At 44.8% G+C, this 25,262-nt stretch overlaps 2 protein-coding genes across 10 annotated transcripts in view; one reads left to right on the forward strand and one right to left on the reverse strand.

Moving 5' to 3' along the window:
* Nucleotides 1-4,505, forward strand: part of MAST2 (microtubule associated serine/threonine kinase 2) — a 219,649-nt gene extending 215,144 nt beyond the window's left edge. For 5 of the 9 annotated variants that reach the window (XM_066376111.1, XM_066376112.1, XM_066376117.1 and 2 more), the window contains 7 exons: nt 10-164; nt 374-960; nt 1,573-1,799; nt 1,949-2,071; nt 2,258-2,394; nt 2,488-2,681; nt 2,966-4,505. In XM_066376111.1, the coding sequence (XP_066232208.1) occupies nt 10-164; nt 374-960; nt 1,573-1,799; nt 1,949-2,071; nt 2,258-2,394; nt 2,488-2,681; nt 2,966-4,449 (2,907 nt within the window). In that variant the 3' untranslated portion in view covers nt 4,450-4,505. The remainder of the gene's footprint in view (nt 1-9; nt 165-373; nt 961-1,572; nt 1,800-1,948; nt 2,072-2,257; nt 2,395-2,487; nt 2,682-2,965) is intronic. The other 4 variants (XM_066376120.1, XM_066376114.1, XM_066376115.1 and 1 more) reach the window with 1 other exon arrangement.
* A 7,533-nt stretch (nt 4,506-12,038) lies between these two features.
* Nucleotides 12,039-25,262, reverse strand: part of PIK3R3 (phosphoinositide-3-kinase regulatory subunit 3) — a 97,467-nt gene continuing 84,243 nt past the window's right edge. Inside the window, exons 8-11 of the mRNA XM_066376161.1 lie at nt 23,377-23,553; nt 17,265-17,339; nt 15,830-16,000; nt 12,039-12,956 (exon numbers count right to left, since the gene is read on the reverse strand). Of these exons, the coding sequence (XP_066232258.1) occupies nt 12,758-12,956; nt 15,830-16,000; nt 17,265-17,339; nt 23,377-23,553 (622 nt within the window). The 3' untranslated portion in view covers nt 12,039-12,757. The remainder of the gene's footprint in view (nt 12,957-15,829; nt 16,001-17,264; nt 17,340-23,376; nt 23,554-25,262) is intronic.

Consider the following 25,262-nt stretch of genomic DNA (forward strand, 5'->3'; position numbering starts at 1 on the left):
TGCCCACAGGTGTACAGTAGCATGGAGCGGCTGTCACTGCTCGAGGAGCGCCGGACACCACCCCCCACCAAGCGCAGCCTGAGCGAGGAGAAGGAAGACCGCTCAGACGGCCCGGCGGGGCTGAAGGGTCGAGACCGGAACTGGGTGATTGGCTCCCCTGAGATGTGAGCACCCAGAACTCACCCAGGGTGGGCAGCACAGCCATCCATCAATTATGGCTCAGATTATGGGCGAGAGTCAGATCCTCAGGGTGGCACTCACAAGAATAGCTCCTGAGGCACGTCTGAGAAGTGTTGTGTGAGCCCCGCAGGGAGTCTGGGCCGGAACAGCCAGACCACCGGGGCCACCTCACCGTAGGCCTTGTGTCTCACAGATTACGGAAGCGGCTGTCAGTGTCGGAGTCGTCCCACACGGAGAGTGACTCAAGCCCTCCACTGACAGTGCGACGTCACTGCTCGGGCCTCTTGGATGTGCTTCGCTTTCCTGAGGGTCCTGAGGAGGCTACCAGCAGCCCCAGGAGGCAGCAGCAGGAGGGCATATGGCTTCTGACACCGCTCTCTGGAGAAGGGGTGTCTGGGCCTATCCCTGAAAGGCCGGTGGAGCAGCAGCTGAAGCTGGATGAGGAGCCTTTTGTCCAGAGCAGTGGTTCTAGTCCAGGTGTGGCCCAGCAGGTGGCCCAAGGGCCTGAGCTGGACAAGAGTACAGGGAGGCAGGGAAGGGAGGCTCAGCCACGTTGCAGGTCTCATTGCTCACTTGGGCCTACAGCCATGGAGACTCAAGGTCGTGGGACCCCACAGCTGGCTGAGGGAGCCGCGGCCAAGGCCATCAGTGACCTGGCAGTGCGTAGGGCCCGCCACCGGCTGCTCTCTGGGGACTCCATAGAAAAGCGCACTGCTCGCCCCATCAACAAAGTGATCAAGTCTGCCTCAGCCACAGCCCTGTCCCTCCTCATTCCTGCAGGTGAGACCCCAAGGAGCTGGGATAAGACTCACAGAAGGGCCTGTGGCAGGAGTCTGCACAGGGCAGGTGTGTCTGTGCATTGTATGTTGAGGAGCAGGTATCTAAGAGACTCTGTATGTTACTGCTATCCCTTTGTTATGAAGCTAGAGGACTACAAAGGTGTGCATTGGTGTCTGGGGCTGTGTGTGTCCCAGAAAGCAGGACGGAACCATATAACAAGTGCAGGCTCTGAGGCACAAAGCTTGTTTTAAAGTCCCAGCTCTATCACTAAATGGCTCTTGGCCTTGAGGAAGTTCCTCACCAAAAGATGTGGTTATTAGTAGTGGTAGTTCATAGGATAATTGTGATATTTAATATACATGAAGAGCTTATATGGCCCTGATACACAAAAGTAAGCACTCAGTAAATGCTAGCTGCCATTCCCATCACCCCTGGGGTCTCTGAGGGTCCAAGTTCATGAAGGAGTTTTGCTGCTCAAAGTTCGTAGGGAACCTGGTCTCCAGCTGTCTCTGACTAGAGCTGTGTGGGGTCAACAGCCTAGGTAGGGGGCTGGTCTGGGAACATGGCCAGTCCAGGCATCCCTGACCTATTAAGTCTTGGTTTCTCCTCTAGAACACCATACCTGCTCTCCATTGGCCAGTCCCATGTCCCCACATTCCCAGTCATCCAACCCATCATCCAGGGACTCTTCTCCAAGCAGGGACTTCTTGCCAGCCCTCGGCAACTCAAGGACCCCCATTGTCATCCATCGAGCTGGCAAGAAGTATGGCTTCACCCTGCGGGCCATCCGTGTGTACATGGGTGACTCGGACGTCTACACTGTGCACCACATGGTGTGGGTATGTCTGGCTACCCAGACCTGTGTCTCCCGGCTCCATCATTCCTCTACCCTCCCCTTACTCGGGCCTGCCTATCCCTGCCCCGCCCACACTGCCCTCAGGGGTTATGCTCAGGCTCCAGGCTAAGAACTGTTCTCTCCTTGGGGCAGCATGTGGAGGACGGAGGACCAGCCAGTGAGGCAGGGCTTCGTCAGGGCGACCTCATCACTCACGTCAACGGGGAGCCTGTGCATGGGCTCGTGCACACAGAGGTGGTGGAGCTGATCCTGAAGGTCAGTGCTGGGGACGCTGCCTCCTGGGGCCGACCCGCCTGTGGGTCTGTGACTGGCCGTAGGGGAGCAGGAGAGGGGCACACGTACACCTGGCACTCACTGAGGACTGTGGTCTAGCTGGGCCCAGAGGTACGGGCTGGGTCAGCAATGCTATACCACCACCTTAGCTCATGTTCTGTCCCCCAGAGTGGAAACAAGGTGTCTATTTCAACAACTCCCCTGGAAAACACATCCATTAAGGTGGGGCCAGCTCGGAAGGGCAGCTACAAGGCCAAGATGGCCCGGAGGAGCAAGCGGAGCCGGGGCAAAGATGGGCAGGAAAGGTGAGCCAGACTTAACCCAAGGGTCTGCCCTGAGCCAGTGTGTGCTGTGCCCTGTGCACCAAGTCAGACCACCTTTGACTCTTGTCTCTGCAGCAGAAAAAGGAGCTCCCTGTTCCGGAAGATCACCAAGCAGGCGTCCCTGATCCATACCAGCCGCAGCCTCTCTTCCCTCAACCGCTCCTTGTCGTCAGGGGAGAGCGGGTCGGGCTCTCCCACACACAGCCACAGCCTTTCCCCCCGGTCTCCCACTCAGGGCTACCGGGTGACCCCTGACGCAGTGCACTCAGGTAGGAAGGGCTCCCTGCAGATCGCAGTGACAAACCCTGGGAGGTGAGAAAGTGCCCGGGCCCTCTGTCATTCTCCCCAGTCCCACTTTGAAACTCATCCAACCCCCCCCCCCCGAAAGATCCAGCAGTCTTGGGAGGAGGTGACTTCATTTCTATAGCCTGGGCTCTGCTTCATGGGTGGGGTTAACCTTAATGATCCTGGGACACTGCAGAGGTAACCCCTGCCTTGTCCCTCAGTCACTTCTAATAGCTGACATTGCTCTCTTGCCTTTGTTTGCACAAAGTGGGAGGGAATTCGTCACAGAGCAGCTCCCCCAGCTCCAGTGTGCCCAGCTCTCCAGCTGGCTCTGGGCACACACGGCCCAGCTCCCTGCATGGTCTGGCCCCCAAGCTCCAACGGCAGTACCGCTCTCCACGGCGCAAGTCGGCAGGCAGCATCCCTCTGTCACCACTGGCCCACACCCCTTCTCCACCACCAGCGGCTTCACCCCAACGCTCCCCATCGCCCCTGTCTGGACACGGAACCCAGGGTCTCCCCACCAAGCTCCACCTGTCGCCTCCCCTAGGCAGACAACTCTCTCGACCGAAGAGTGCGGAGCCGCCCCGCTCACCACTACTTAAGAGGGTGCAGTCAGCTGAGAAACTGGCAGCTGCACTTGCTGCTTCTGAGAAGAAGCTAGCCTCTTCCCGAAAGCATAGCCTTGACCTGCCCCACCCTGAGCTAAAGAAGGAACCCAGGGAAGCCAGTCCTCTGGAGGTGGTTGGGACCAGGAGTGTGCTGTCCGGGATGGGGACGCTGTCGGGGAAGGGCGTGCTGCAGCCCGTTCCCTCACGAGCTCTAGGCACCCTCCGACAGGACCGGGCTGAGCGGCGGGAGTCACTGCAGAAACAGGAAGCCATCCGTGAGGTTGACTCTTCGGAGGATGACACTGATGAAGGGCCTAAGGTCAGCCAAGGTGTACAGGAGCCAAGCTTGGTACCTAACCCAGAACTGGGCCAGGATCCACCCCTCAGAGGAACAGGAGAGGGTGAGGAAGAAGATGACTTCTTGCCCAGGGACACCAGAATGGGAGGTCCTGGGGTCCCCCAGAGGCGGCTTGGCATCCCACAAGTCTTTGAGGAGGCTGTCAGCTCTTTGTCACCAGCTCCTAGCCTGGATAGGGCTGGGCCCACAGAGCCCATGCCCCCTGGTGGCTGCGTGAAGGCCCAGCTCCTCCACACCCAGGCCCAGCTCCTCCACACCCAGGCACTAACAGCACTTTGTCCCAGCTCTTCAGGACTCATCCCCACCAGTTGCCCCACTGCCTCTTCCACCTCTGGAGAGCCAGGCCTATGGTCCTGGAAATTCCTGAGTGAGGGTCCAGAGGGGGCATCCTCAAGCAGAAAGGCAACAGTGGAAGGTGAGCTAGTCAGTTCCCAGAATTTGGAAGTCACAACTCTAGCCCACCTTGAGAACCTGACTGCTAGGCAGGAGGAGAAGTCATGGCCACCCAGTGCCTCTGGGCTGGCTCTCCAACCTTGTGAGCTTTCCAGCCAACGCTGGCTGTGGGAGCCTGAGTGTGTACTAATAGAAAAAGAGGAGCCAGCCCTGGGCATCACCAAAGTGCCTGATGCCTCAGGTGACAGGAGGCAGACTGTTCCATGCAGAAGCTGCCCCCTTTCCCAGGAGCCTGGGCCCAGCCTGCTCCAGAGGGGCCGAGACCCAGGAGGCCCTCAAAAGCACCAGGACTTGGCATTGGCACCTGATGAGCTTTTAAAGCAAACATAGCAGCTGTCTTCCATTTCTTGCACTCAGACCTGTGTAATACATGCTCTTGGAAACTGTCTTTGTCTTTTGGTTGCTTCTTTCCTCCAGTCAACACAAATGTAACTCAAGGTCCTATGTTGCTACTGGTAATAGACTGAATAAGACAGTTTCCTCTGTTAGGAGAGAGGCATCTAACCCTTTGTGGCTTCCCAAAGATTGACATCTGAGGTCAGACCTGAAGGATAGGTGATAGGTAGTTGGTTAGAATAGGAATTAGTAATAAGAAAGAATATCCAGGAAGACAGTATAGCACTTAACCATGTACCTGGTGTAGTCAAGGAATCAAAATAATTCAGAGTGGAAATGGGTCTAATGAGTTAGGCAAGGGTCATAACTAATGGTTTTCCAGTTTAGACTTTCTATAGGTGATGGGGAACCCGAGAAGGCCATGTAGCAACTAGTCCTGCTTTAAGATAAGGGGATTCAGGTTGAACCTACATATATCTCCAAAATTGGAATGTTTCTTAGCCAGAAAATAAGGGGGGAAAGGTGGAGGGAGGTGAAGGGTTGAACTTGGTACTTACAGGACATCCAGAAGGTAACTGTATACATGGGTCTGGAACTCAGAGAAATGTGGACTGATGATAGAAAATTGAGAACCATCAATGTATAAATAGTGATACACGGAGGAGCACATGCATTTAAGGCAAAGAGAGACTTAGAAGCAGCCAGAAGAACATCATCCAAGTTCAAGAGAGGAAAGAATTTTAATATGGGTGAAGTTACTTGGTAAAATGCTGGGAAGTCATATGAGATGAAAATAAAGAACTGCCTTCTGTATTTAGTAATATGTCATTGTTTGTAGTGACTACAAACACTGAGGTGGAATAAACTGACCAATGAGCACCTCCTGGGCTCTGCACTGGAAATGGACATGGCTGAGCTGGGCGGCCCCTAGGGAGCACAGGCTGGCGTTGAAGAGAGTGAGAGGACATCTGTGGGACTGTTGTGTTGGAGGAATCAGATGATGGGAGCAGGGTTGTGGAGGTGTGCCCCCAGGTGATGAAGGACTTGTGAAGCTGCTGTCTTGTACTAATTGTCCCATAGTCCAGTGCCTAGGTCTGAAGGAGGGGTGTTAAGAAGCCTGGAAACTGGGAGATATCTCTAGGTAACCGGCTGGGCACTGGAAGCACCCTGCAGCTTTTGCTCATCATGCATGGGGAAGGCTGTGGCCGCCAGAGGGCGTACCCTGCCCATGGTGGCAGGGCCGGCAAGTGGGACATCTGGCCCCTCACTTCCTTAGGAATTCATTGACAGCTGATCCCAGTTCTGGATGCTGGGAATACAGGTAACTGGTTGCCTGGGTCAGGGGGCACCCCCATGTATATCAGAATCTGGTTTGAAGCACCTTACATACCACAGGGGCTGGGGCAGACACATCCTGCAGCAGTTCATAGGAGGAAGTGCCCCGGTAGGTGGTGGGAAATGCTAAGCATTCTGTAATGTATAGGGCAAGTGCCAGTGGGGCAGTTGAGAAACTGCCAAATTAGCCTGAAGGGAGTGAGGAGTTTCTGAGGTAACCACTGGAAGTGGGATAGTCAGATTTGTGTTTTAGGAAGATTACTGGCTAGAGTAGAGAGGGTCAAGTGGAATAAGACCAGGAAGAAATGTAGTGACCCATTATAGTGGTCTGAACTAGGACAACAGTGAGGAGGTTTCCCCAGAGAGGGAAAGTGTGGGGAGCTGATTTGGCAGTCATTAGCAAGTAAGTGGTAATTAAAGGCACAGAAGTAGATATGGGACAGAACTGAAAACATGTACAAAAGGAAAAAGGGCCAAGGCACTGGGAATTAGCCGAGGGGATGGAGTCAGTGAAGAGTAATTGAAGTGAGGAATGAGATCCTCAACTTGGGAGAAGCCAAACCATTTTAAGAATTTTGTCACCCTAATAGCAACTGAAAGTTACTTAATGGTTTTACACAGGTTCAGATTTTTACTTTGAAAAAATAACGCCAATGGATTTGAGAGGCAAGAATGGAAGAAGAGAGGCCTTCCAGTATGAAAGTTAGAGATAAGTGAAGCATTGAAGTTGGAGAGAAGTGATGACTTCAGTATTTAAAAAGTAAAATTGGTATATGGGTTGATAGTGGGTTATGTAGATATGAAGCAGAGAAGGTATCAAGGATAATGACTATATTTCTGACTTACATAAGCAGTTGAATTATACATTTCCACTCACTGAAATGTGAACTACCCTGCTCACAAAAATTAGGGCATCAGGGAACGTGCAGATACTCCAGTACTTTCAGCCTTTTGTATAGTGCATTTTCACCAATGAAATAAAAGTTGGTTTTGCATCTTATTTGCATAATCAAACTTTCTTTGACTTGTTGCTTTTCTGAGGTTTTTTTTTTCCAGAGAGAGGGAGAGAGAGGGATAGATAGGGACAGACAGGAACAGAGAGATGAGAAGCATCAATCATTAGTTTTTCGTTGCGACACCTTGGTTGTTCACTGATTGCTTTCTCATATGTGCCTTGACCACGGGCCTTCAGCAGACCGAGTAACCCCTTGCTCTAGCCAGAGACCTTGGGTTCAAGCTGGTGAGCTTTTTTGCTCAAACCAGATGAGCCCATGCTCAAGCTGGTGACCTTGGGGTCTCGAACCTGGGTCCTCTGCATCCCAGTCAGACACTCTATCTACTGCGCCAATGCCTAGTCAGGCCTGAGGTTCTTGTTTAATTTTAAAAATACTTCTTTTATCGCTTCATATTCATTTTTAAATATCCTCTAATTTTTGTGAGCAGTATAATAGAAGACAGGACAAGGTGATGACCCTGTATTCAATGGGAATATGAGGTATGCCTCCCAGGAGAGGTCTGGGCAGGAGAAAAAAACCTGATAATTAGCCTAGAGATGGTAGGTGAGCTCATGGATATGGGTACAATGCTGGGGGAAAGGCTTAAGTGAGAAGGCAGCAGCAGGAGTCCAGGAGAATTAAAACACAGATGAATGAGTCGTGGAGCCAATGGGAGAGTTTTTCAAGGAGAAAAGTAGTCAATGGTGGTTATTGAAGACCTTAAGGTGAGTAGTTTCAGGTAATGGTGGAAACGGGACTGAAAAGCTTGGGGAGATGAGGCAATAAAAACAAATGTAGACAGTTTTTCCAGAAGGTTTAGCTTTGAATAGGAGAAAAGGATATAGGATTGAGGAAGAGAGAGACACAACATGTTTGGGGGATTTACACATATTTCATTATATTGGTAGAAAAGTAAGTATGCAGTTTTTAATGTATGTGTAACAGTTCACTGACTAGTATGATTCTGTTACATAATTCTGATATATAAGTTTTGGACTGAAAATTTGTTTTTGCTACTTTTCTTTTAAACTTGAATGGTCATCATTGCTTCCTAAAAAATATAGCACTCTCCCCCCCTTAGGTCATCCTTATGGAGCAATCACAGGAACATAGTTTAGACAAGGCCTATCCTGGCCCTCTTTTCATGGACATTGTGCTGTAGCCACTGCAGAGAAATGAAAACAAGCAGTCTCTGAAAAGGTGAGCTCTCCCCAGTGGAGCTGTCAGAAGATAGGAGTGGCACTGCAGGAGGCCGTTTGTCCCCTGGAGGAGAGCCTATACACAAAATTTAACCAAGCATGAGCTGGTGCCACAGGGGTGGAGAGACAGGGTGTTTAGGATATTTGAAGTCTACAATCAGATTTTCCAATTACATTAGTCAGTAAAGCCCAAATGCCCAACCATGTTCGACTGTCAATGGATGATCCAGTTGAGAGAAATAACAGTGAAAGAATTGATAACTGATCATGGGTAATTCCTGAGAAGGTGGGAGAAAATAGGACCCAAAATACATATGGAAAGATTGGCTTTTAGTTGGAAGAGGGCTACTTTTTTGCAATTTAATATATGAGAGGGAGAGAGGTTTTGTGGTAAGATACGGGAATTCATGACCAAGCACATTTTCTCTGTAAACAAAATGTTTGTAGTGCCTGTGTGATGCTGAAGGCCCCAGTGGAGATGCCCAGCCAGCAGGTGGAGAAGAGAAGAGAGGACTGGGCTGAAGAGGAATTTGAGCAACCTATGTAGAGTGGGAAAAACTCTCGGAAATCACCCATTGTTCCGAGCAGTGCATAAGGTCACAGGCAAGGTGGTTTAGAACAGTGAGACTATTCCCCTACCTGATCTGATTGGCAATTCACTACACATCCATGGGCCAGAGAGACATGGATGAGAACTGCCATATTCTGTGCAAGCAGAGGTCGTCACCTTTTCGTTGTTTCTGTTCCCAACACATAGGAAAACCTCAACAAAGTGCTGTGGCAAAAGGGTGACAAGGGCCTGGGCAACAAGAGGACAAAGACTGAGCCCATTTCCCTTGTCTCCAAAATAGAATGTGGAAACATTTCCAGGCAGAAAGATTTGATCAGAATCAAATACACTAGGCTTTTTAGTAGTCAGGAATGGGGTGAGGAAAAAATGGCTGTCAGATTTAACTTTCTCGCGATTAGTTTCCGAGTCTCCCTGTGTCCTATGTTGACCAAACGGTTCTAGTATCATATCTGTTAGGGTTGACTTCCTCTTCTTCAGGCATAGAAGATAGTCTCTGGTGGCCCCAGTTCAGCCCAGGACCAGTCTTTTGGTGCTCATGGGAGAGAAGATTAGGAAATTTCAGGGTGTCTCAACACCCCAGTTCTCTTCCCCTTGCTCCCAGCCCCCAACCCGCCCACCTTCTTAGCACAAGGACAAAACGGTACTTTATTGCAATGTCTTTATTGCATTACTGGAGCAAGTTGGCCAAACTGTCCCCTCCTGGGGAAGGTAAAAAACAAAAAGACCAAAAAGTATCTCCCCCACCTTCCCCCCACCCTTCCCTACAACTGCACAGCAATGTCTGAACACATCTGGTGACAAGAACAATTTGCAAAAGTGGTCTAGGAACTACATTATGAACTGTCCCAACACAAGACATATAGTTGGCTTCTTTGTGAATCAGATACTTTTATGTAAACTACATGAATTTTTTTTTTGACTACATCAAAGACAAAGAATAGGTTTTTCACAAGTAACAACAGGGCACCAAAGTCACATGCTGGAATTTGTAAGGAAACAAGGTTGTCACAAGTGGTTGGAGCTGGCGCTAGGCTGAACAGTTGGTAGCACAGGGCCCAGCCAAACCCCCCATCTGGACCCTCTGTTTTGAGGCCACTGAAGCCTCACAGAAGACTACTCTGGAGTCTTAACTGGCAACAGAGACCACCTTGAAAACCAGGAATTGCCCAGATGCAATTCTTGGCCCAAGAGTACCCAGGAGGCTGGTTCCGTGCAGCAAGAAGAGACTCATGGAAGACACATTGGCTCTCAAAAAAGCTTCAGAGCACGAGGCCCAAACTAGGTGGGAGATGCCATCATGGCTTGGAGACGAGATGGGGTAGGAGAGTTATTAGGAAGTCCTCAACTTCGGCCAAATCTGTGGTAAGGACATGACTACCTTGTGCAGGCCTGAGCCATGGCCAAGGCTTAGTGTCCATGGCCAGGTGGAGACAGAATTGTTCTGTGATGAAAACTCCACCTGGAATAGATGGGCCTAGGACCTGTGTCCAGCCAGCCCCAAGCTGCTTCTATGTTGGTAGCTGGCTTCTCTAGCCAGGAAAACAATGGGCCCCTCTGGTCTTGTTCTCTCTCTTCACCCTCTGCCTCTGTGAGGCTGCAGTTAAGATGCCATGAGAGACAATCCCAGGGCCCAGATCATGGGACAGGATACAAAACTAGACTTGGATGGAATCCAGGACTTGCTGCTAAGACCATGGAGTGAAGCAGCAGCATACCTACCCCTCCAAGTGGCTAGTGGGCTGGTCCCTATGCCATTTCCACTGACTCAGGATCAAGCAAATCATGGCAACTAAGAAAAGACACTTTCCAATTTCTCAAATGATCCCTAGGTCTTAGTCCCCACAAAGCAACAAATTCAAGAATGAAAAACAGGAAAGAAACAAAAAGTGAAGGAATGTAGGACTGAAAAAGAGCAGCCTTTCTCTACAAGCCAGCCCGAGTACTGTATAGACAATAGATGGTGCTAGCTCTCTCCCTGCACACCTTTAATGTCTGCCTGACAAGGAGCAACACAGTTCAATGTTACAGGTGTGCATCCATATATCCCCATTGTCATTTAAGACATTCAGAACACTACATTTTCAGTACCAGAAAGGAGGGATTCCTTGCACCTAATCTTGAGATTCTAACTGTGTAAGCAGGTTCAACACCAGGTGCAAGGCTATCTCAGTGTGCCTAGCAGCAATTCACCTGCTATTGCTCAATAAAACTCAGCAGGACTTCAATCTGGCAATTTGGGGAAGGATGTGCAGCTCCTTGACTACAAGTTAAGGGCTTAAGTCAGAACAGTGACGCTGAGGGGGGGTTCATTTGTCTGCCTCACCCAATCCTAAAACTCCACCGCAAGCCAAGGAAAAGCCAAAAACATGGCCTTTCCTTCCCATCTTCACTGAAACTCTGTAGGATTTTTTCAAAACTTTTCATCTATGTCTAATTTCTACATCATGGTCCATTCTGGACCCTGTCACCAAGATAAGTGCTCAAGGAAAGCAATATTTGTTTCTTTCATCACCCAAACTACAGCTTTCCTAGCTATAAGCCTTATATGCCAAGACCCAGATAACAGGCTTCTCGTCTAGCTGAGCCAGGACGCCTGACTACATAGCTTTGGGCTCAAACAGCTGACTCATTCTGAGCCTATTATGGTTCCAGGATTGGCTCAGAGGCAGCTGAGCTCTATTTGTCAAATGAGTGTTGACTGATGGGGGTGGGGCATAATGGAGGTAGGAGGAGCTGCCTGCCTCCAACCCCATTCCCTAGCTTCACTCAGCTGGAAGGCTTAAGCCACATGGAGCAGAAGATCCTGGCCTAAAATCAGGACAGTCTGTACACATCATCTTAATGGCAGGATCACAAAAAAGACAAAGAGAAATGCTTCCAGATGGTTTCTACTAATAGTCTGAACTCCAAACCATCCTTTCCTCTCCTTATGAAAGTTTCAGAAACCACTTGTATGGAAGCACACGGGTAATGTGATATGACCCTTGCCCTGGACACCAGAGCCCCTGGGTCGGTGATTTACTGGGGTCCCTAACCACAATCTGGCTCCCTTCCTGCTACAGCCTTCACAACCTATGCATGACCCCTAAGCCCTACTCAGCCAAGGACAGGAGATGAGTAATGAAACCATGTTCACCGTTTTTGCAGGACCTTTCAACTTGGGGAAGCACATATAAGAATGTTGTTCTATATCATTATTTGGTATAACAAGCCATCTAAAAGCACTGGATTGCACCTTTCTTTACTCATACAAACAAATTACAAAGGTTTCAAACAACAAGATCATTCTTTAGGCTAAGGAAACACCACACAAGCACCAACTTCATTTTATGATTCAAGCTCACCATGCCCACAAAAAGAACACTATTCCTCATCTCTGAGAAACAAGGGCAGGGCAGAGGAGTTACAATGACCAATTTTAGTGTTTGCTAAAACTAATAAATTCTAGTTTTCCTTTTATTTTCAAGTTTTGGTACAGAAGTGTGCATTCAGTCACGAGTGCTGCCTTCTTCCATCAGACCTTAGTCTGACAACAAACATTGTTTTGCTGGGATCGATTTGGTTTCTAAACAATGCTTCTTTACAGGAAGGAGCTAAAAGACACTGATGCTGAAGTTATGTTAGTTAAGAAATACAGTACCTTCAGCTGAAGGGTTATACCCCATTGACTGAGAGTCTGCAGGTGAAATCCCAAGCCTCCCGGTTTTCCTTTGGTTGTCTTTTTCACCGAATGCCATTCTACCACAAAACCAAAACAGCCTTCTCTTTGGAAGCTAAGAGAGACTGCCTTATCAAAACAGAACTCCCCACACAGCCAGGCCCCTGCCGCATTCTCAGAGCTCAAGACCAAAAGAGGACATGGACACTTCAGAGGCTTCCAGGAACAACTCCCCCAACCCCCTTCAAGCCTAATGTGTTCTTTTGAGGGTGCCTGGCTAAACAAAACAAAAACCCCAATGAAACAGACTTCCCAAAAAACAATATCTGCTTCCAGCTTCCTATGCCAGTACAGCAGCACAGTGGAGTTCCAGAGAACCTCTCATGCCCCCATCCTGGCCGCCTGCTACTCGGCCTCTCCACTTCACATTCACAGAATCACTTCTTGTGCAAAACAAGCAGTCTACGTAGAAAGAATGCCCTCATAGTCTAATAAAAACTGTAGAAAAAAACGCTAGAGAGCCACTTCTCTTCCCACTCCCTCTTTATCTGCAGAGTGAGGGCATCTGTGCGTGGACAGGGTAGGCAAGCCTGACGTTGAGGGAGTCGTTGTGCTGAACAAGGGACGTCTGCTGGTAATGGAGCACCAGCTCCTTCAGTGAGCTGTACAGGTTGTAAGGCTCTGCGAAGCCGTAGCCCCGGGCAGTGCTGTAGATCACACAGTGCTTCACCTCCCCATCAGCACTGCAAGACACAACACAAAAACACCACAGGAATTAAAGCAAAAAAGAATGAAGGGACACCAAATGACTAGAAGTCTCAAAGTGACTGTTCTATAAAGGAGTAGAAATGTTTTGTCAATGAACTTGTAAAATGTCACATCCATACGCATCCCCCTCACTTCCTTATAGACCTGTGTCACAGAGACACCCTTCGCCTCCCACCAAAACCTGGTAAAGCTAAAATGAATGGCTTCATTTAATCACTGATCTCTGAATCCTCATTAGGCAAGAATAGTGGAGATGAGCAGAACAAGTCAAAAAAATTTTTTCAGTGTATAAATAAGTGGTTTTTAGAATATTCACAACGTTGTACAATAATCACCACTATCTAATTCTAGAATATTTTCACCATCCTAAAAAGAAACCATGAGGCAATTACACTGTATTCTGCCCTCCCCCTGTCCCCAAGGCCCTGGCAACTAACCTACTTTGTCTCTATGGATTTACCTATTCTGAACATTTCATATAAATGGAATAGTACAATATCACACAACCTTTTGTACCTGGCTTTCACTTAGCACACCATTTTCAAAATCTTCCATGTTGTAACATACATCAGTACTTCCATTCATCAACTGGACACTTGGGTTTGTACATATTTTGGCTATTATAAATAATGCTGCTCTAAACAGTTGTGTATGAGTTTTTGTGTGAACATGTATTTTCAGTTTTCTTGGGTGTATACCTAGGCGTGGAACTGTTAAGTCATATGGTAACCCTGTTTAACCTTTTAAGGAACTGCCAAACTGTTTTTCAAAATGGTTGCCCTATTTTATTCCTACCAGCAGAGTAAAAGGATCCAATTTCTCCACCTCCTTACCAACACTTGGAATGTCCATCTTTTTTATTTTATAGTCATACTAGTGGTATCTTCTTGTGGTTTTGGTTTGCAGTTCTCTAAAGGTTAATGAAATGGAGCATCTTTTCATATGCTTTACCAACCACTTACATATCTTCTTTAGAAAAATGTCTATTCAAATCTTTTGCCCATTTTTAAATTGGGGCATCTGTCTTTTGTTAAGAGTTTTTTATGTATTAGACATTAGTAGTTTAACAGATAGACTGATTTGCAAATATTTTCTCCTATTCTTTGGGTTGCTTTTCCACTTTCTTGACAGTGTCCTTAGATGCAAAAAAGTTTTTATTATGGTGAAGTCCAATTTATCTATTTTTTCTTTTGTTTGTTTGTGCTCTCAGTATATAAAAAACTAACTAATCCAAAGTCACAAAGATTTATGCCTACATTTTCTCCTTTGTTTTATACTTGTAGCTTTTACATTTAGTTCTATAATCCATTTTGAGTCAATTTTTGTATATGGTGTGAGGTATATATATGTGTGTGTGTGTGTGTGTGTGTGTGTGTGTGTGTGTGTGTGTGTGTGTTATTCATTTCATTTTCAGATTGTTGATTTCTAATTTGTAGAAATACAACTGATATTTCTATCCCGATCTATTAGCCTGAAGGCCTGATGAACTCATTTATTAGCTGGTGACCCTGCACTCAAGCCAGCAACCTCAGGGTTTCAAACCTGGGTCCTCAGCATCCAGGCTGATGCTCTATCCACTGTACCACTGCCTGGTCAGGCCTGATAGAAGGTTATCTATGAAACACCCACAGCTAGTATCATACTTAATGGTGAAAGACTGAATGCTTTTCCATAAGATCAGGAAGAAGACATGCATGTCTGTTCTCACCACTTCTATTCATCATTGGACAGAAACTTCTAGCTAGGGCACTTAGGCAAGAAAAAGAAATAAAAGGCATCCATATTGGAAAGGAATAAATAAATTATTAGAGCTTCCTGTCTTTCTCTCTCTCATTCTCTCTCTCTCAAAATAAAAAACAAAATAAAATAAAGATGATCGTATAAAGCACAGAGCACTCTGTTAATATGAGTGTCTTTTGTCTATTCGCACCACCTTGACCTCTTTGAAGGGAAAATCATTTTGTTACCTTTGCTTGCCTTTTGCCATGTCCATCAACAGTATCATTATCATAATAATACAGTAGGTGACATTTACTTATCATGTGCCAGCACTAATCAAAGCACATTACACTACATATATTAACTCATTGAATACTTACAAAAACTTTCAAGAAGATATTATTATTTTCCTTATTTTACCGATAAAAAAACTGGGCAAAGAAAAGTAACTTACCCAAGGTCACACATCTAGGAAGTAGCAGAGTCAGGATTTGAATACAGTATATCTGGCACCAAAGCTTGCTCTCATTATTATCATACTATACCTCCAGTCTAAGTATAGTCATAACACAGGCAAAATCTGACCCATGCATGGTTAGCTGCCCCTAGAATCTCACTTTCCACTAAAAGGAAAGTAGACTCTTCCAAACAAAGTCGTAAGATCATCTTATGGAAAACACTCAACATTTTCTATCACTACCCACCAACAGAATACTATTTAAGTATAAAATTTTGATAGAATTTTTCTTTTGAAGTAAAAACAGTTCTATATAATCAAGCCTTCCTAAATCTGACAATGAACACCAAGTCAGGCAATGCAGGAGGCTACTAAAGAATTAAGTGAGCTCTTCAATGGAAAATTTCATATTACTTTTCACAAATACCTGAAATCCAATAGTAACACTGCTGGGCCTAATCTACTTACCATTTAAATTAAAATCCCCAAAATAATTTCAGATATCATTTCTCCTAAAGCAACTCTTTTCTTTATAAAATATTAATGGTCTAAGCCATGGGCCCTCATTACTGTACCTGAACCAATTTGATCTGAATTTAATGAGGGACTGATTTTTCTTTTAATCAATGCAGAAGTTTTCAGTAGGTCATCCCCCCACAGAAGACTACTTACACCACAGAGCAAGCATAACATCCTTTCTTGCTACTCTCACGAATTAAGAATGCACCGTCAGGTTTCCCGTAAAGCAAGTCCTCTGCTTGCACCCGATTGATATCTTCAACAAACCAGGTTTTCTCATCATAATGGGGCAGGTTTTCATCATCTTCATTGATAAAATAGGTCCTAAAAATTAAATATTAAAATATTATTCTAATAGTCATCTAAAAGCAAATACACAAATAAAACTCTCTTCTGATCTTTATAAAATGACAAAATGAAATTGTAATTAGTGGAATGCTTTTCAACAAGTTTATTACTTGCTATAGTACAGAAAGCACAGAATTCTCATCCAACAACCAGCTACAAGCTGATAAGGGGATGTCTGAATGACCAATGCTGCTGTTGCATGTGGTTCAGAAGGTCTCAAAACTCAAGTGCCTATGGGTAATCTTTAGGCAATTCAATTCAAAAGAGATGGAAAGTTCTTGATTTAATATCCTCAAATGACAAAGAGAACCAACATTTAGCATGTATAAAGAAGGCCAATGCTTTTTTTTTTTTTTTTTTTTACAGAGACAGAGAGAGAGTCAGAGAGAGGGATAGACAGGGACAGACAGACAGGAACAGAGAGATGAGAAGCATCAATCATTAGTTTTTCATTGCGACACCTTAGTTGTTCATTGATTGCTTTCTCATATGTGCCCTAACCGTGGGCCTTCAGCAGACTGAGTAACCCCTTGCTCGAGCCAGCGACCTTGGGTCCAAGCTGATGAGCTTTTGCTCAAACCAGATGAGCCCGCGCTCAAGTTGGTGACCTCGGGGTCTCGAACCTGGGTCCTCGGCATCCCAGTCCAATGCTCTATTCACTGCGCCACCGCCTGGTCAGGCACCTTTTTTTTTTTTTTTAAGTGAAAGGATGGGAGGCAGAGACAGACTCCTGCATATGCCTGGACCAGGATCCACCCAGCAAGCCCATTAAGTACAGCAGTTCTCAACCTGTGGGTCGCAACCCCGGCGGGGGTCAAACTACCAAAACACAGGGGTCGCCTAAAGCCATCAATATATTTTCCCGATGGCTTTAGGCGACCCCTGTGTTTTGCGCTGCATTAGTAGGTGATGCTCCGTTACAACTGGAGCCATCCCCTTAGCACCTAAGGCAGAGGCCATGGAGCCATCCCCAGGGCCTGGGGCCAACTTGCTCCAATCGAGCCATGGCTACAGGAGAGGAAGAGAAGAGAGAGAGAGAAAGAGAAAGAGAAGTGAGAGGGGGACAGGGGGTGGAGAAGCGGATGGGTGCCTCTCCTGTGTGCCCTGACCGGGAATCAAACCCAGGACATCCACACGTTGGGTTGACGCTCCACCACAGAGCCAACTAGCCAGCGCCAGAAGGCCCATGTCTTATATTGGGAACAAAGCCCTCTAACAGAAAGGCACAAAGGGAACTTACTCATCAGCATCCTCATTCTTGATTCCCAGCCAGGCATTTAGGCGTTTCTGTCTCACGCCTTTGTGATTGAGCCATCTGCCAGAGAGAAGATGCCAGTGTCAGTATCTGTGCACATTGCCTGGACAAAGTAGCCACATTCAAACCAACCAAACTTCCAGAGTCCAGGAACCTCTTATTTTCCCCATCCCCACTGAGAGTGGCCAGAGACCTTCCTAAACTAGTTTCTCCACTATTTTTCCTTCAACTTTCTGCAAAAAGGCCTCAGCTGTAGTTTAGTTCCAGGCCCAGGTGGGAGATGCCAGGACCAGCTACAATGACTAATGAGCCTGTGCTCTGGGGCTGGCTGATTAGTGGAGACCACAGCCTTGTAGGGGGCTCACCTGGAAAAGGCTAATGAATTTTCTGTTGATATGTTCCCCTAAACTCTCAGTCTTTAAAAATCCTCAAATCAAAGAACCCAGCGTGCCCTCCCTCCTCAGAGCACACCCTGCACCTTTCCCTTCCCCTTCTTCTTTTGCTCCCCACCCCCAGATGTGCATCTCCTAAATTCTAAGGGTCCTCACAAGACTTGCAACCAAAGGAGCAGTGGACAGCAGCAGCTAGGCCCAGGCTAACCCCATGAACCTATCTCCAAGACCCCCTTTTCTCCACTCACTTCTTCCCCACAAGGCTTCTAGAGAGCCAAGGCAGCCTCTCTCCTGCTGCTTCTTCTACTCTAGCGCCTTCCTCATTTTCACTGTCCCCAACTTTATAATAAACTTACTCTCAAGATCACCTGGACTTGTGAAATTATTCCTACACAAAGCCAAGAACCCACGCATTACCTGCTAGCCCTAGCAGACCTGAAGGCCTAGGTTCCCTGTCTGGTAACAGAAATGAGGCACTTCTCTCACTTTTCATTTTCCTTTTCTAGAGGTTTTACCACCTCTAGAAGCACAAACATACACTCAAATACAGTGGGACATGTGTCGCTGAAATCATTAGTTAGGACAGTGCGGTGTCACACTAAGCCAAAGGACTCAATTCCTGTATGATCTACTACTTTGAGTTTAAAATTCTAAAACAATTTCATAAGCTAAGCCACAAGAAAGGGTGGCAATCTGAATAACTAATACAAATTTAGTTCATTACCAGGCAAATCATAGTATTTTAACAAAATAATAACAGACTCATAGATATGGAGAACAGACTGACAGCTGTCAGAGGGGAGGGGGGGTTCGAGGCCTGGGTGAAAAATGTGAAAGGATTAATAAGCAAAGAAAAAAAAACTTATAACAGACACACATCACAATGTGGGGACTACAGGAGGGAAAGGGAGTGAGGATAGTGGAAGAAAGTAAAGGGAGGTAGACAGTGATGGAGGGAGATGACTTGAGGTGTGAACACACAATGCAATATACAGATGATATACTATAGAATTGTACACTTGAAACCTGTATAATTTTATTAACCAATGTCATCCCAAAAAATTAAATAAAAATTTAAGAAAAAATAAAATAGAGAAACATTTTAGATATAAAATGATATAAACCACTGAGATGGCCAATGGTCTAAAACTTGAGTGGAATATAACACTTTCATTGTCATCCCCAACCAGGCTCCAGATCATTCAAATCTCATCATAAACCTCATCTCCTCAGGGAGGACTATCCTCATGTCCCAATTAAGGCAATCCCCTCGGCCACTCTCTGTCCTTTATCACCTCCATAGCACTTGCCTGCAATTGTTTTTCTATTTTCATTTGTTAATGTTTGTCTCCCCCACTAAAATGTAAGCTGCTTTAAGGAAAGGGGTCTGACCTGCTCATGACTAGTCCCAATGCTAAAAAGAGTGACAGCACATAAAATATTCAATAGTCAATAAATATTTGCTGGTAGACTGTTTTTAATAAATCTTCATGATTAACTCTACGGTCATCTTGTATCTCTCTAACCCCAAATACACTAGTTAACTTGGCATCACACCTAATTTTAAAGTTTAGACAGATTTCATGGCCTTTCTCAGTAAGACATGTCCTTCAACCTGGATTTCATTGTACTGTATATGTTTAGTGAAGCTAGAAAACAACTAACATGATCTTGATAGAATTTATTTAGTAATAAAACCCCTCCTATATCACCTTTTTTTTTTTTAATTTTACAGAGACAGAGAGAGAGTCAGAGAGAGGGACAGATAGGGACAGACAGACATAAACGGAGAGAGATGAGAAGCATCAATCATTAGTTTTTTTCCTTGCGACACCTTAGTTGTTCATTGATTGCTTTCTCATATGTGCCTTGACCGCGGGCCTTCAGTAGACCGAGAACCCCTTGCTAGAGCCAGCGACCTTGGGTCCAAGCTGGTGAGCTTTGCTCAAGCCAGATGAGCCCGCACTCAAGCTGGTGACCTTGGGGTCTCGAACCTGGGTCCTTCCGCATCCCAGTTCGACGCTCCATCCACTGCACCACCGCCTGGTCAGGCTCTATCACCATTTTTATTAACAAAATATCCACATAACCTCCTCTAAACACTCTTATCATCTAGAGTTTTATATCATTGAAAAACTGATCTTTCCTTTATCAAAGAAACAAGCACACTAGGTAAAAGGCTTGAAATGAACAAACCACACTACATTTTTCTTGAGTTCTCATTTTTTTTAAATCACCAACTTCTTAAACTGAGCCTCTGCTTCTCCCACAAAGAACATTAGGACACCAAGGAAATCCAGGAAGTAGAAGAATATTTTTGATCCACCTTTCATCTATGATGGTGTCCTGCCTTTTCACATTTGCAATTTTTCTAATCTCCCAAAAGTCCATTTCAAATATTAATACATAGTTCTGAATCCTTAAACATCTATTAACAATGCCAGGACCTGACTAGCTTTTAAAAATGATTTTGAGAAAGTTTAAGTAACTTTAGTATGTTAATTCATATTTATCTTATTGTTACTGAGTAATGCCTAGATCATTCATAAAGACAGTGTTCTAGAAGAAAAACCCAAGGTCTAAAAATCAAAAGGCCTACTAATTGTGTAGTTTTGACCAGCCTCTATTTATGCCTCAGTATTCTCTTCTAAAAAAAATAGGAGAACTACTGCTCCCATTTTGAAATAGGTGAATTGTATGAGATATAAACTATATCGCAATAAAATTGTTTAAAGAAATAACAGAACATACCACTCTCTACAGAACTGCTTTAGCTGCAAACTCCCCTAGTACATATTATTCAAAACTCATTAATGTACCTGTATTGTTATGGTAAGTTGGTGTGGGGTTTTTTTGTGACAGAGAGAGAGACAGATAGGGACAGACAGACAGGAAGGGAGAGAGATGAGAAGCATCAATTCTTCGTTGCGGCATCTTAGTTGTTCATTGATTGCTTTCTCATATGTGACTTGACCGGGGGGCTACAGCAGACTGAGTGACCCTTGCTCAAGCCAGCAGCCTTGGGTTCAAGCTGGTGAACTATGCTCAAACCAGATGAGCCCATGCTCAAGCTGGAGACCTCAGGGTTTCAAACCTGGGTCCTCCGCATCCCAGTCCAATGCTCCATCACTGCCTGTTCAGGCTTTTTTATTTTGAATTTTTATATTAAACTTTTTTTTTTAATCTACAGAGACAGAGAGAGTCAGAGAGAGGGATAGACAGGGACAGACAGACAGGAGCAGAGAGAGATGAGAAGCATCAATCATTAATTTTTTGTTGCGACACCTTAGTTGTTCATTGATTGCTTTCTCATATGTGCCTTGACCATGGGGCTATAACAGACCAAGTAACCCCTTGCTCAAACCAGCGACCTTGGGTCCAACTTTGCTAAACCAGATGAGCCCATGTTCAAGCTGGCAACCTCGGAGTCTCGAATCTGGGTCCTCTGCATCCCAGTCTGACGCTCTATCCACTGAGCCACCTCCTGGTCAGGCTATTTTGAATTTTTAAACTTAAGTTTATGAATACCAAGAAAACTAAATGGTAATCAATAAAATTAGCTTCTGATGACAATGAATTGCACATGACCATCCAAATTCCTTTTTTTGAAAAGGATTTTCAAAAAAATTCCTTTTTTTTTTAAAGGATTTTGTTATTCTATGTTTAAGAAATGAAATTCTACATTTAAGCATCCAAGAATATCCTAGAAACACTACAGTTGGGATTTCAGCAGAGAATCTCATAAAATCCTTGTAGGCTTTGCAGTAGGAAGTCAGGAAATGTCCACACCCAAAGGGGCTTGGTGAACTAATGATAATCTCAAATTGGGTACTGCAGAACTCCAACCTATTCCAACATCAAAACAGGACCAAAGAGATATGCTTATATGCAGCACACATTTACAACCAGACAATCTCGGCACTGGACAGATCCAGCCCACCAAGCCTAATATTGTCTTTGTTAGAAACATCAAAGTGTGCACTGTGGAACACTGAACTATCCTTTGTGAAGCTGTCTGTGTCTCCTTAAACACTGTAAGTGTATTTACTAGCAGGTCATGGCTTATCACCCATGATGTTATCTAAACTATCTTTTATATTTAGCTTATTTATCTCATTACGGGAACTTTTAAGGGTCTACTTTGCCACACTTATTCATGCCCCTTGGGAAGATGTATTTCTTAATATTTCATTGTTTTCCAGGGCAGTTCTTCCATTCATTCCTTTGGTCCATGGCAAAGACTTCTTGGGCATTTCTTCAGCTTCATTATGTGACCAGAACCATATAAGTAACCCAAGAGCAGGCACACTCTGATTTTAGGTAAGAGCACTTCCTTACCTTGTTTCCAAAACTCTTCTCTATGTTATGTGTACTGGCTTGACTTTTTTGGAGGCCACAACAGCAAATTGAAATAATCTCTAAAGAGGAGTGTTACTAAAAACTACTCAGTATAGTGTAGGTATAATTGTTTCTCTCAAAACAATCACTTAAATTTTCCACTACTGAAACTCAACAGCCGCTGTTCTAACTTCTAAGCTTGTATTTTATCCCCTATCCCTTTCAAACACAAAGAAAGCCAGATGTCTATAGAAAACACAGTCAGAGGTCTTTACTCTGTCTTCTGCCAGGAGTTCAAATTGAGTTACTTTACATGCATAAAATCCACAAACAATTCATAAATAATAGTCTATTCATAACCTAGAACTAAATCTAATATATTTTCCTTTCTCATAGATTTTCTCTCTGAAGTAGTAATTTGTCCTAAAACCTAACCCACACATTTTGTTCTGATAATACATCTTTTTATCTATATTTGTATAATATCTTTGTATTTAGCTAAATCATATCATTTTCCATAATAATAAAAAGTTGGGTTTCACTCTTCAGATTGAATTATCTTTCATGCCTGCTATCAACACATTCTTTATTACTTAAATACAGAATTTTATTTTCTTCTTTTCCAAGTGAGAGGAGGGGAGATAGAGAGACAGACTCCTGCATAAGCCCCTACTACGATCTACCTGGGGCCATGTTCACAACCAAGCTATTTTTAGCGCCTGAGTGGAGGCTCCATGGAGTCATTCTCAGTGCTGATGCGCTCAAACCAATCAAGCCATGGTGGTGGGAGTGGCAAGGGGAGGGGGTGGAAGAGGGAGGGGTGGAGAAGTAGATCATCACTTCTCCTGTGTGCCCTGACCAGGAACAGAACCCAAGACATCCACATGCCAGGCTGACGCCCTACCACTGAGCCAACCGGCCAGTGCCAGAATTTCATTTCTTAAATATAAAAACCCCTTAATAGATTGTTCTGTATACTTATCTATAGGCCTGCACTCTTAGTGTCCTTGCCTGTGCCCATGAGGGATGATTTCTATTTCTGTAGTTCTATTATATAACCAAAATTTCCAGTTTTCATGTTATGGGCAAACATTACTCTATACTTTTTAAGCTGCATCACTTTGCTCATGTCACAGCCACTCTGAGATTTGTAAGGCATCTGTTTGGTTTAGAGTCCTAGACTGCTCCCGTACATTGACTTTGAGAAAGCCCTGGTACCCCTATTACTAACAGGGATGTTTTCCTACATTCTATCTATTTCACTGGCCAGTTCTCAATTACAAATCTGTTGTTCTACCTCTAACATTCTAGTGCCAGCAGTAATCTGGGGCTGGTGGTTCCCTCCCGTACAGGCCCACACTACTTACACAAGGTGCTGATCGCGGATCTTGCGCAGCTGAATCAGGTCAGGTTTGATACTGTTCATTTTTTTATCTATTTCCCGGTTGTCCAAAGCTTGTTTCTTCAAATCCTGCTCTAGACGCATTTTGCTATCATGAATCTCACCCAAACGTGATTTCAATTTGTCATAATTCATCATAATTCTGCGAAAATATTTGACATATTAAGGCTACAATAGGAACCAAGCAGAGCATTCTGTAGTGTGAGCAGAGTTCTGATATCTTAAGTGTGGTAGACATCTGCTATTTTTACTTGGCCCATATCAATTCCCACTCTTCTTGTAATAGCACCCTGATGGTCCCTATAGTACAAGTTCCCTGCCCCCACCTCAGATTTCTGAGTGAACATCCACACAACCCAGCCTGGCCAATAAAAGTGTTACATCCCATCCTATCCATGCCCTCAGGCCACAGGGACTGGTTCAGGAATAGGAGTAATACCCAAATGGACTCAATGAGAGTCAATTCTAGGACTTTTGCTAGAACTATTGTAAACAGAGATTATCTTTCTACTGAGATTGCTAAATGATGAATATGTATGTGATTCTAGGGACTCCCAGCTGCTATAATCCCATCTTACTGGAAAAGCCTGCCTGAGGATGAAGCTAATACAGAGAAAAATGGAACCAAAGACAGAGTATGAGCAAGAATCTTGATGACCCTGTTTGGGCTTTGGATCAAGCCAAGATTGAACAAGTAAAACTACATGTGTAATATCAGGAGATAATACAATATAGCAGTTAAGAGAAATGGCTTTGCAATTAACATGCTGAAGTTTGAGTCTCTGGCTGCCACTTACCATGTGGCTATGGTTAAGTTATATAAATTCTCTGTGCCTTCATTTTCTCTTCGTTTAAAATACCTACTTCACTGGGTTACTATGAAAATTAAATGTGACAATCCATGTAGAAGGACTAACCAATGCCTGGTACATCTTGGTAAGTACTAGTAGATGACGGCCATAAGCTTTTCTAGCACACAGTTTTGTTGTGCTCTGAACCCTTAAGGCAACAGTTGCCTACACTACTCATTTGTCATTCAATATGTGGTTTTATATTACTATTACAACGTCATTATGTTACTTTACCTCCCACTGCAACTAAACTATAAGTCCTTTTCTATTTCTTCATTATGAATTGCCATTTATTGATAGTATATGCCAAGACACACACATAAACATGCCTTCCTGGATCATGAATATGTATGTGTATCACTTAACCCTCATAGCATTTCAACAAGATATTATCCATAATTTATGGAGGAAGAAAGAATTAAGTAACTCACCCAAGGTCACAGTTAATATTCAAGCCTATGATTTTAACCATTAAGTTATACTGCCTCATAGCACTTAGCCCTATTCTTTTGCACAAAGAAGTTCATTAAGGGTTTGGTGCTAACGTGAGAAATAATTTTGCTTTTCCCTTGCATAGGACTTATTTTTATTTGTTATCCACTTCTTGACTCCTCAACTCACTGGTACCTGGCTCATTCTTACAATATTCTACTAAATTTGCTTTGATAAGGATTAAAATAGCCTTTTAGTTGCAGGATCCAAAATTTCTCATGCTGCTCATTCTCCCTGTGTAATCTCATTCTTAGCATCTACCATCAGCTACCTGCACACTCATGCCTCTCAAGTCTTTTCTGTAACCTGAGTTCCAAATCCAACAGCCTTTTAGACAACTCCATCTGGGTTCTGTCAAGAAGCTCAAACTCACAGTTCCAAACCCTAACTCTCCTCACATACTCTCTACTATGGTGGATAACACAATCCCTTAGTCACTCATATCCCTTAGTCACTAGGAATAATCTTTTGACTTATCCCACACCTATCATTCCTGCTCAGGCCTCAA

The sequence above is a fragment of the Saccopteryx leptura genome, chromosome 3 (assembly GCF_036850995.1).
Source record: "Saccopteryx leptura isolate mSacLep1 chromosome 3, mSacLep1_pri_phased_curated, whole genome shotgun sequence".
Classification (NCBI taxonomy): Eukaryota; Metazoa; Chordata; class Mammalia; order Chiroptera; family Emballonuridae; genus Saccopteryx; species Saccopteryx leptura.